Source organism: Cervus elaphus, chromosome 24 (assembly GCF_910594005.1).
Source record: "Cervus elaphus chromosome 24, mCerEla1.1, whole genome shotgun sequence".
NCBI lineage: Eukaryota > Metazoa > Chordata > Mammalia > Artiodactyla > Cervidae > Cervus > Cervus elaphus.
In genome coordinates this window covers 63,682,862-63,695,227 of record NC_057838.1, presented here as the reverse complement: position 1 = coordinate 63,695,227, position 12,366 = coordinate 63,682,862, and the positions used below count along the sequence as shown (strand labels likewise).

At 45.2% G+C, this 12,366-nt stretch overlaps 1 protein-coding gene across 2 annotated transcripts; it reads right to left on the bottom strand.

The window, feature by feature from the left end:
- LOC122683013 (serine protease 45) lies at positions 1-8,046 on the bottom strand. 2 transcript variants are annotated; one of them, XM_043886480.1, is made up of 6 exons: positions 7,886-8,046; positions 5,950-5,976; positions 2,659-2,806; positions 1,881-2,155; positions 819-982; positions 1-483 (listed from the first exon to the last, which is right to left on the bottom strand). In XM_043886480.1, exons 1-6 carry the CDS (start codon positions 7,986-7,988, stop codon positions 250-252), a joined length of 951 nt encoding a protein of 316 aa, XP_043742415.1. In that variant the 5' UTR covers positions 7,989-8,046; the 3' UTR covers positions 1-249. The 2 variants fall into 2 exon arrangements, with proteins under 2 accessions (XP_043742415.1, XP_043742416.1); XM_043886481.1 differs by having other exon boundaries at positions 2,659-2,986; positions 7,886-7,952.
- Between the last annotated feature and the right edge of the window lie 4,320 nt (positions 8,047-12,366).

The following is a 12,366-nucleotide window of genomic DNA, read 5'->3' as shown; positions in this document are numbered from 1 at the left end:
ACAAATTTAATCCCTGTTACCCTGGTCCCCAATTCCAGAGCACTTCTAGGCCACACTTCCTTTCTCCTGGTCACTCAAGGCTTAGTCATCCACCACTTCCCTCCCCACTAGGAGGCCAAAGCTAGACTCAGTTCCAAGGGCCACTTTTTCCCCATCTTGACTCTTGTTGAATACAGATCCATGACCTTGATCTAATCTTGGTCTGGCCTCATTCAGCAAAGGCAAAGCACGGAGAAGGGAGAGTGAAGATCAGGGGCCCATCTGGGGCTGCAGCAGCCAGAACAGGAGTAGCAGCCAGGCAGAGGTGCAGGGAACTGAGAGAATCCCATTGCTTATTTGCTTCTTGATCCATCTGCTGTATTTGGTGATACGGGTATACACGCCCGGATTATGTACTTTGGCGCAGGCCTTTTCCCAGGACAACACCCCAGCAAGAATCCATCTGCCCTCGACTTCACAAGCCAATGGGCCCCCAGAATCCCCCTAGGCAAAGAGAAAGGAGTGATGGAGGCTCCCAGCCCAGCTGGGGCCCAAGGGACTAGGGGACCCAGAATGCCCACCCTCTGAGTTCTGCTTGGAAGCTTGTTTCAATCCTTGAGGATCTCACTACCTGGAATCTTCCTTCACTCCTCAGTTGAGGACCCCATCCCAGAATATCAGGCAAAAATCAAAGTCACAGAGAAGGAAGATGGGAGAAGGGCTCTGCCTGATGATGATGACAAAGAGGGAGGCCAAGCAAACCCTTCCCTGGGGACCTGCCCCCCCATCTGGAGTCATCCCAACCAAAGGACAGCCACCAGAACCTCCCAGAAACTCACAGAGCACAAGTCTTCTCTGTAATTGGTGGCACAAATCATATCCCCCAGCACAAGGGGGACAACGCGGGGGATGCGGGACTTCTTGCGGTAAATCTGGTCACACTTCTTGTTGTCCATGATAAACACCTCGGCCTCCTGCAGATCTGGGGCCAGCGTGGAGTTGGCTGTGGAGGAGTCCAGTGGGGTGAGAACTGACTCCTCATTCCACTCAACCCTGCCTCTTCCCAGGGTCTTGTCACCTCCAGCATCAAGACTTGGCCACAGCCCTTCACGTCTCCAGGCCCTCCTTCACTTGGCCCTTCCCCCGTGGTGTGGACCATGTCTGACAAGCACCTAACTCTCTAAAGCTCTACTCCAAAATCCTTTTCTCTGGGAATCTTTTGCTTTTGAGCCAAGCAGGATACAATACAAGTTTCAGCGCAACTACTCCCATTGTAGTTGGGACCCCAACTACACGCTGACCCCAACACCACGCTGCTTCTCTCCAGCCTCTGAGCTTTGTACTGGCTGTGCCCTCTGCCACCTGATTGACACTCACTCCTCCTTCTGGCACCTCAGGCACACCTCTGCACCTCTGGGCAGACCTTCTGCCCAGAGCTCATCCCACACTCCTCCTGACTTACTCTCATGATCACCTGACAAAGTCTCTGCCTCTTTCCCTGTGAGTCTGGGCCTCTACCCACACTCAGTTATAAGTTCCCAAGAGGCAGGACATACAGCCTCAGTGCCAAGGGTCTGGCACGTGGCAGATGCCTGAACGTTGACATTTGTCAGGTGAACGAATAAGTGAATGAATTTATGAATCCCTAACTCTAAGCTTCTGAAAGAAGCAAATGATCTGGCTTTCCTAGGTCTACATGAAGGGCCCACAGCAAGTGCAACGGTGTAAACCATGGCAACACTTCTCATGTGAGGAGCAATCCTAACACATCCAAAGAACCAGGGGTCAGAGGTAACAGCTTCATGAGAGGCACCATGAAGGGGCTCAGCAGGCAAGACCCCAACAGAATGGAGTGTACCCCCTGGGGTGCCATACCTCAGCCCCAACCCCTTCCTCCTTACCTGAGAAGCGCTGTTTAACCTGGCCCCAGCCAGTTACCCAGCACTGTGTCCCAACCTTCAGGCTGTAGTTGGGCTCCGGAAGGCAGATGGGCTGCACATACTTGGTGATGATGACAGGACTATGAAGTTGGAGAAGGGCCACATCACCCATGATGAAGGTCCGGCCCCAGTACTTGGGATGCATAATGATGTCCCTCACAGGGATCAAGATGGTTCTCGTGGCATTCGGGGGCATCAGCTTGGAGGTGCCAAGAAGTACTGAATACTCTTTTGTGCTACAGGAGACACAGAGCCCCATCTGGTGGATGTCAGGTTCTCAAGCAACACTATGCTCCTACCTTCACCAAGGATGCTCCCGTTAGCAGAAGTCCTGCCTGATTTGCCCTGCCCACTCCATCCTGCCCATCCAGCCTGGGGGTCCTCAGGGTCAGAGATATGACTGCCTCCTCATTCATCAGTCGAGCTGATCAAGTGGCCTGGTCTATGTGTTGTGTGTTTAAGCGTGCAGTTATTAGCATGCATGCAGGGTCTCATGTGTGTGAGGGGTGGGGTGTATGCTGGGTTTGCCTGTTGCCCTGGCTAGGATAGTCTCTGTAGCTCGGGTTCCTGCCCTGGCTCAGTTCCCTGGCCTCTGTGAGATCATGAGAGTGACTCTCTCCTATTCTGGACATCCCTTCCCACTCCCCCAACCTCCTATACTCCCACACTATTTCACAGAGGAAACAAGGAGTCTAGGCTGGGTTCTTTACAGTCTTGGGTCTCCAGAAGCGATACTCACCCTTGGATGCAGTGGGCAGCAGTCACCACCCAGTTGAGGTCAATGAGGGCCCCTCCACACACGTGCTCATTTTCCACTCGGAGGCTCACTTCCCAGGGCCAATGGCGGGACATGTCCAAATTCTTCGGCCACCAAGGTTGGCCACAAGCTTCAGGAACAAGTGTGCCAGGGAGATACAGTGGCCACAAAGAGGAGGCTAAGGATGACTAAGACCAAGATGCCCCCAGGGGAATTTGCACAAGGCTGTAAACTCAGGGACTTGCTTCCATTTCAAAGAAGGGGAAACTAAAGGTGAGAGAAGCGCAGAGGCCTACCCAAAGGCACTGAGCTGGAGAGAAAATGAGACAATAACAGAGATAAAAAGCATCAAAACAGAGACACAACAGGAGGAGGAGAGAGACACTGAGACACACAGGGAGCAGAAAGCACAGAAGTTCAAAACAAGGGAGAAGCAGAAAAGGAGTCCCAAGATAGGAAATGCATTTTCTTATGGCCTAAGGCCATGTTCCTAAAAGGTTTTCTGCATCTCTTAAATGCAAAAGGCCTCTGTCCCCATACTACTCAGAGTCAAGAAAATCTCCAGACTTCTATGTCAGAAATCTTTACATAGACGATTCAAGAAAAAGCCCCAGCATGGAGCCAACAGAGGCCTCCCACTCACAGCTTACACACTTGTTAGTTTGCAAGTAGTTTCAACAATCAAGTTGTATGACTGTATGAATGTGAACATACGTGCAAACTTGTAAATAAAATACTAGCTGATATTATATTTTTTAAAATAATGAACCATGATCGTGTAGAGATTGTCCCAGGGCACAAGGGCAGTCCACAGTGGAAGCACTCTTGGTGTATTCTCCACATAAACAGCTCTTTTCTCTAAGGAAAAATCATGTACTTTTCTCAACAGATATAGAAAAAGGCATTTCAAAAATTCAACACAGCTTTATGACTAAAAAACAAAACAAACTCTTACTTTAGCAAATTAGGAACAGAAAGAAAATCCTTATTTATAAAAGTAACATGCCACAAACCTACAGGAAACATAATACAACATTAAAGAACAGACCAAAAAAATTATACTTTCAGAAGCCAGGAGTAATGATACTTTGTGGGAGGAGGGCAAAGGAAGTGATTGGGAAGAGAGAAGGGAGCTTCTGGGCGCTGGTACCACTCCACTTCCTGACTGGGTGGAGACCGCACAGATGCATTCACTGTGTGATCATTTCATGAGCTGGGCACACAATTTGTGCACTTTTTGTGTGCATGTATATAATACTTCAATAGTTGATTTGTAAAATCAGCAACATTTCTCTACCCCAACCAACCTGAATATAGCACAACTATATTCAAAATAAGATACATTTTATAGCTAAAAAGTATAAAATACCCTGGAATTCAAGTATTCAACACTAAGGAAGATGTCTGTGGTAATACATTTTAAACTCTAATAAAGGACACTGAAGATGACTGGCATAAATGGAGGACCCATTGTTTTTAAATAGAATAACTAAATACTTCAGATGCAATTCTTCCCAAAATTAATCTGTAAAGTCACTTTCTCAGTTTGAATTTTTAAGAAATTTGATAAACTTACTTGAAAATTGAAATAGAAAAACAAAGGTCCATAAAGTAGAGCAAAGAAGGGATACTTGTCCCAGCAGATACTAAGGCACACATCAAAACCATAGTAACAAAAACTGTGGTACTGACAAGGACAGACAAGTGGACCCCAAAAAAAGAACAGGGAACTTGAAATTGTTCTTCAGGATACAGGAACTTAATGCAAATAAAGGAGCTACCACAATCTGAGTAAATGATGGGTTGTTGAGCAGATGGTGCTGGGAAAACTGGCTCACTATAAAATAAATAAAAACAAAACTCAATTCTTCTCTGGTAGTACTTGAAGACCTTGGAGGTAAAACTGTAAAGTTAACAGCCAAACATGTGACATTGGGATGGAAAAGGACTCTTTAAACAAACCTCAAACCACAACCCATAAAAGCATTAAACTGATTAACATGATTACATAAAAATCAAGGATTTTTGACCCCAGGAACAAGGTTAACAGACAGATGACAGATTAGTAGGTAATATCTGCAATGTCTAAAATCAATGCTTTTGTTAGGAATATACAAAGAACTCTAGGAAATCATCAAGAAAAAAGAACAATAGACTATGTACAAAGGAATAAGGACAATCAATTTATCAGAAGAGGAAATTCAAGAGGCCAAAAGCACAATGAGACATGCTCATTAGTAATGAGAAAAATATCAATTAAACTAAAGAGTCAGTTTTTTAAAATATTAGATAGGCAAAACCTGGATGAAGCCAAGGGGTGGGAGGTCTGTAACAATAAATACACCTTCACAAACTGCTGATAGGAATGCAGAGGGCTGACTCAATTAGAATATGGACAGTAGATAAAAATATGGTATCAATGTAAATTTTTGAAATTCATACATTATACTGTGATAACCTAAGAGAATATCCTTAAAAAATACACATCAGAGTATTCGGAGATAGAGTGGTATGCTACTCTCAACTGATTCTGAAAAAAATCATGTATATGTGTGTGTTCCTTGTACTATTTTCAGTCTTTTGTACGTTTAAAATTATTTCCAAGGAAAATTTTTTTAAATGGAGCTAAATGAAAAGAGGAGGAAACAGAAAGAGATCTAGAGCACATACTGTTTATGTAAGTTAAAAATACATGCACACAAAACCACAATATGTATTTATACCAAAATACAAAGATATGCATTGAACATACAAGAAAGGTTGGGAGGAGAGTGAAGAGAAGGAATAGGGGTGGGGCAAAGATAAGAGAAAAAATAACAGTTCACAATAAATTGGGGTGCACCTGTGACAATGGAAACCTATGAACAACACAACCCTCCACCCTTAAAGTCTAAGGAAAAGTCTAAGGAAAAAGACAGGAAGATCCCAGAAAAGCCAGGCTCTGCAGACACTTCCATAAGGCCCAAGAGGCTCCATCTGCAAATGAACAGTTCAGAGCTCAAAAGGTTTCTTCCTGGGCATGTTCCCTGATGGGATACAGCCTGACTTGAACTTAAAGAGGCTCTGCATTCCCATAGGAGGTCCAGATACCCTTTCATTGTGCATTGTTGAGTCTGTACTTCCTGGCAGGCACAGGCTGTTCTTTAGAAAGCAGGCCATTTACACTGAATTTCTGCTTCCTATAGACCCAGAAACACTATATCTGTGACCCTCTTCAGAATATACCCTCCCAGGATCCAAGGTTTTCTTGAGGCAGGGTCTTACCCTACCCACCTGGTTTGGTGCTGTCTCCTTTGTAACCTGGAGGAGAAATGGGGAACAGAGATGAAATAAGACATTGTAACAGGATGACAATGAAGAAGTACACTTTTCATTAGTTCATTCAATCCTTCACCAATTATTTCCTAATCTCCCACTCTGTTTCCAGCCCTGGAGTCCAAGGCCCAGGGGCTGGGGGTTGGGGACAGAGGTGTATCAGACAGACACATCCTATATTTGCTCTTGAGGAGCAGATTGTCCAGCAGAGAAGTCACAAGTAAACACACAGTCACGCATATGAGATCAATGTGGGGACAAGGCCCCATGTGTCAGGTAAGCCCAGAAGACAGAGAGTTAGAGAGGATTCTGGAAAGAGGGGTTATTGTGCCAGATCTTAAAGATGAGAGAGTAAAACAGAAATGAAAAGTGACAATGACATTTTTTTATGAAAGAAACATCATGGTGCAAGCTGGAGACTCTAGAGGATAAAGGACAAAGCCTGTGATGGCAAGAAATGACGCCAGGGGAAGAAAGTCAGGGGTCAATCAGAAGTGCCTTCATAAGTCAGGTCAAGAAGCCTGGGTGAGACTCCGGGAGAAGGGAGACCAATGGAGGTGTGACCTGGTCAGGCTTGTATTGTGAAGGCAGTATGCAGATTAGATAGGAAGGTGAAAAGGTTGAACTGCAGTAAGATTCCATGAAAGACTCGGCAGAAGCCAGGCTATAAATGAGTAGAGCTGAATGGCAGTGGCAAAAGACTTGATGAGCTGGATGTGGGACTAAGGAAGATAGCTGAGTCTAGGGATAACTCTCCAATTTCTGATTTTAGAGAAGAATGACTACTATCCACTGAGTAAGAGGACAGATTAAGAGAACCTAGTTTATCAGAAGAAGAGGATCTCAACTTTGGAACCCAAGGAGCTGTGATGGCTCTAGGTCCTTCTAGAACAGATGCCCAGTATGTTGCTGTGCATCCAGGCACATTGTTTCCTGAAGGACCATCACATAAATGGCACCTGCAGCTCAACACCCAGGGCAAGTGAGTTCACTCAGAGAGCAGTGAAGAGGGAACCCAGACAAGACTTCTGGGAACACCAATAAGTCAGGGATGAACAGAACATGGGGGGCTTGGGAGGAACACAAAAGAGCACGGGAGTCACTCTGATGTAGAGGAGAATCAGAGGCACGGCCTGAGAGAAGCAGAAGGATTAGAGAAAATCAAAGAGGGAGGAGTGTAAAGGTCAGGGATGACAGGGCAAAGACATGCCAGGAACGGGCTAAAGATTAAGTGAGAAGTGAGGAAGCACCCGAAGGAAAGATGAAGTGAAAACTTACTTCGAGAAATCTAGCAGTGAGGGGATGAGACAGGGTGAAGAAACACAGTAAATAGAAAGGGAGAGGATACAGATCAATGAGAGCAGATGGAGGGCCCAGAGTCCAGAGCAGGGGTGAGCAGGTTGACCTTGAACAGGAGGCCTGTCTCCAATTTCTAAAGAAAGGGTAACAGTCAGGTTTGGAGGGGCCCCCGGGGCTGAAGGAGTCAAGGGAGACAGCACCTGAGGGCCTGCGTTTCCTGAGGGAAGGAAGGCACTGCTAGTGAGGCACCCTCTGAAGAACAGAGGGTCTGAGAAGAAAGTGAAGTAGGCAACACTGGTTTAAGTGTGGAGGCCATGAGCTTAGCCCTCAACGCAGGGATGACTCCCCTGGCACCACAAGGCCTCAGGAGGCTGCAGGGCTGGCGGGCCTAAGGGTAGACGCAGAGAGGGCGGGAGTTTGCGAGCCCTGGAACACAGGAACCGCCCTGAGAGAGGCCCGAAGGCTCAGTAGAGGAGAAGGGACTCCGGGCTGGCCGGCGGCGTAGGGCCCGTCCCGGCCTCTACTGCGGGTTGGAGAAGGGCAGCGTCGGGGAAGACCGGGAGCGGGAGCGGCGCGGAACAGACGCCACCCTCACCCGAGTTCAGCAGCAGCAGTAGCAGCAGCAGGAAGCTGCGGCTCAGGCCTAACGGCCTCGAGGCTGCAAGGCCTGCGCTAAGGCAGGACAACGAGACGGCCATAAGGCCCCTGAGGCGGCCTCTAGCGGCGGCAGCGGCGGCTCGCGTGAACCGCGGACGCTGCGACGACGTCACCCGCACTTGACGCACATGACGGAGCTTCAGACACGTGACGGCCCGTCCAGCACGTGATAACGTCGATGAGGCGCGATGGTGCCCCTGGAATCATGAACACTCGGCAACACGTATGCCCACCTCCTGCGGGCTCCGTGAAGATGGCTGCGGAGCCTTCGGCCTCTCGTTGCCTCCGCAGTGGCCGGTACCATGGAAGTATCCTCAAGTGCCTTAAGTTGGTGACTGTACCTCCAAACCTGGCCAGTGAAGGCACATCCAAATCCCCAGACTGGTGTTGGCGACATGTCGTCCAGTCTCTGATCACAACCATGTTTCCCTTGCATTGAAGAGTTTCTCAGTTTATGTTGTTTTGAGACTCTGGAAAGAGGTAGAAAGCACCAGAAAAGAACACTAAGGCTAGGGAATCAGGGAAGATGTCCTTATAAAAGTGACATTTAAGCTGGACCTAAGACTTGAACAAGAGATCTTGGGGGAGACCTAAGACAGGCGTTCATACACTTTCACAAACCACCAGTGGGATGCTAGAAACTGAAAGAAATGGTGGCGGATATGAAACCTTGGGCTTTCACAGGAAGATTTGTAGAAGAATGCTGTTTTTGGATCTGCTTGGTGTATCCAGGATTGGGAGATGACAATCAAGATTCCTGCTGCTTCTGTCAAGTGTGGGGGACCCAGCTCTGGGAACCACATTCTGCACCCTAGCATCTGCAGTGGTCCAGAGTATGAGTTCCACTAATAGGACATGAGGAGAAGTGACATGTGCCACTTCTATGCAAAGGCAGTGAAGAGAAGATTGACTTCTCTGCTGTGTTGATGTGTGTGATGCAGAGTGGTGGCTCTCCAAGTGCGGTCCACAAAGCAGCAGGAGCAGCACCTGGGAACTTGTTCAGAGATGTACATTCCTAAGACCTACCCAAGCCTACAGGACCTAAAACTCTGGGAGTGGAATCAGTTATTTGTAGTTTAACAAGCCTTCCAGGGAATTCTGAGGTGGGTAAGCATGAACCACAGGGCTGAGAGGAGTCATAGAGAAAAGCCACCTGCTAACCAAGAACACCTGATTGGGATGATATAGGAACAAGAAGTTGAATTTATTTTGTTAACCCGTGAATATTCAGTGACTTCTTTTTATTTTATTGAGGTATAGTTGATTTACAATGTTACATTAATTTCTGCTGTACAGCAAAGTTACTTATTTATATAGATATATAGATTATATGGGGTATCCCAGGTGGCTCAGTGGGTTAAGAATCCACCTGTAATGCAGGAGACACAGAAACACGGGTTCAGTCCCTGGGTCAGGAAGATCCCCTGAGGACATGGCAACCCACTCCAATACTCTTGTCTGGAGAATCCCATGGACAGAGGAGCCTGGTGAGCTACAGTCCATGGGGTCACAGAGTCAGACATGACTCAAGTGACTGAGTACAGAGATTATATAGATGCATTCTTTTTCTTTTTTTTTAATATATGGCTTATCATAGGACATTAAATATATTTCCTGTGCTATACAGTGGATTCCCTGATAGCTCAGTTGGTAAAGAATTTGCCTGCAATGCAGGAGATCCTGCTTTGATTCCTCATTGGGAAGACTGCTGGAGAAGGAATAGGCTACCCACTCCAGTATTCTTGGGCGTCCATGGTGGCTCAGCTGGTAAAAAGTCTGCGTGTTTATCCATTCTATATATAATTATTTGCATCTGCTAATCCCAAACTCTGGATCTATCCCTCCCTCACCCCTCCTTGGCAACCACAAGTCTGTTCTCTGTGTCTGTTAGCCTGTTTCTGATTCATAAATATGTTCATTTGTGTCATATTTTAGATTCCACATATAAGTGATATCATTTGGTATTTGTCTTCTTCTGACTTAACTTCACTTAATATAATCATCTTGAGGTCCATCTATCATACTGCAAATGGCATTATTTTGTTCTTTTTCATGGCTGAGTAGTAATCCATCATATGTATGTACCATGTCTTCTTATCCATTCATCTGTTGATGGACATTTACATTGTTTCCATGTCTTGGCTATTGTGGATAGTGCTGCTATGAACATAGGGGTGTGCATTATCTTTTTAAATTATAGTTTCATCCATGTATATGACCAGAAGTGGGACTACTGAATCATTATGGCAAATCTATTTTTAGCTTTTTGGGGACCCTCCATATTGTTTTCCATAGTGGCTGCATCACTTTATATTCCCACCAACATTGTAGGAAGGTTCCCTTTTCTCCACATCCTCTCCAGCATTTATTTATGTATTTTTTTTATAATGGTCATTCTCACTGGTGTGAGGTGATACCTCACTGTAGTTTCGATTTGTGTTTTTCTACTAATTAAAGATGCTGACATTCAGCATCTTTTCTTGTGCCTGTTGGCCATCAGTATGTCTTCTTTGGAGAAATGTCCATGTAGGTCTTCTGCGCATTTTTCGATTGGGTTGTTTTCTCTGTTGAGTTATATGAGCTGTTTGTATATTTTGGAAATTAAGCCCTTGTCAGTCATATCATTTGCAAATATATTCTCCCAGTCAGTGGGCTGTCTTTCATTTTGTTTTTGGTTTCCTTTGCTGTGCAAAAACTTGTAAGTTTCCTTAGGTCCCATTTGCTTATTTTTGCTTTTATTTTTATTGCCTTGGGAGAATGATCAAAGAAAATATTGGTATGATTTATTTTTTTTTTGAAGGATATAAGAACTCTAGATTTATGGGGTGGTTCATTCTTTATTTAGGAGGTATTTTAGAGCAGGTTTTCTTTTAGCTGAAGTATAGTTGATTTACAATGTTGTGTTAGCATTTGGTACACTGAACAGTGATTCAGTTATGCAGGTATACACAGTCTTTTCCATCATGGTTTATTAAAGGATATTGAATACAGTTCCCTGTGTTATAAAGTAGGACCTTACTGTTCATCTATTTTTTTTATTGTTCCCATTTTTTCTATTTATTTTTACTAGTTGGAGGCTAATTACTTTACAATATTGTAGTGGTTTTTGTCATACATTGACATGAATCAGCCATGGATTTACATGTATTCCCCATCCCGATCCCCCCTCCCACCTCCCTCTCCACCCGATTCCTCTGGGTCTTCCCAGTGCACCAGGCCCGAGCACTTGTCTCATGCATCCAGCCTGGGCTGGTGATCTGTTTCACCCTAGATAATGTACATGTTTTGATGCTGTTCTCTCAAAACATCCCACCCTCGCCTTCTCCCACAGAGTCCAAAAGTCTGTTCTGTACATCTGTGTCTCTTTTTCTGTTTTGCATATAGGGTTATCATTACCATCTTTCTAAATTCCATATATATGCATTAGTATACTGTATTGGTCTTTATCTTTCTGGCTTACTTCACTCTGTATAATGGGCTATAGTTTCATCCATCTCATTAGAAGTGATTCAAATGAATTCTTTTTAATGGCTGAGTAGTATTCCATGGTGTATATGTACCACAGCTTCCTGTGAGTGAGTTCTGCCTGTGTTCTCTTGTAGGAGTTTTATGGTGTTATGTCTTATAATTAGGTCTTTAAGCCATTTTACTTTTCTGTACAGTGTGAGGCTATGTTTTAACTTCACTGATTTACATCAGTTCAGTTGCTCAGTCGTATCTGACTCTCTGCGACCCCATGGACTGCAGCACGCCAGGCCTCCCTGTCCATCACCAACTCTGGAGTTTACTCAAACTCATGTGGATTGAGTGGGTGATGCCATCCAACCATCTCATCCTCCATCATCCCCTTCTCCTCCCGCCTTCAATCTTTCCCAGCATCAGGGTCTTTTAAAATAAGTCAGTTCTTCACATCAGGTGGCCAAAGTATTGGAGTTTCAGCTTCAGCATCAGTCCTTCCAATGAATATTCAGGACTGATTTCCTTTAGGATGGACTGATTGGATATCCTTACTGTCCAAGGGACCCTCAAGAGTCTTCTCCAACACCACAGTTCAAAAGCATCAATTCTTCCACACTCAGCTTTCTTTATAGTCTAACTCTCACATCCATACATGACTTCTGGAAAAACCATAGCTTTGACTAGACAGACCTTTGTTGGCAAAGTAATGTCTCTGCTTTTTAATATGCTGTCTAGGTTGGTCATAACTTTTCTTCCAAGGAGCAAGCGTCTTTTAATTTCATGGCTGCAGTAACCATCTGCAGTGATTGTGGAGCCCCAAAAAATAAAGCCTGTCACTGTTTCCACTGTTTCTCCGTCTATTTGCCATGAAATGATGCTGTGAAAGTGCTGCACTCAATATGCCAGCAAATTTGGAAAACTCAGCAGTGGCCACAGGACTGGAAAAGGTCAGTTTTCATT

Coding starts and splice junctions, on each gene's coding strand:
- LOC122683013 (XM_043886480.1), bottom strand. CDS start 7,988: ATGGCCGTCTCGTTGTCCTGCCTTAGCGCAGGCCTTGCAGCCTCGAGG. Junction 2,156..2,658: donor GCTGCCCACTGCATCCAAGG/GTGAGTATCGCT, acceptor TGTCTCCTGTAG/CACAAAAGAGTATTCAGTAC. Junction 983..1,880: donor GGTTAAACAGCGCTTCTCAG/GTAAGGAGGAAG, acceptor ACTCCTCCACAG/CCAACTCCACGCTGGCCCCA.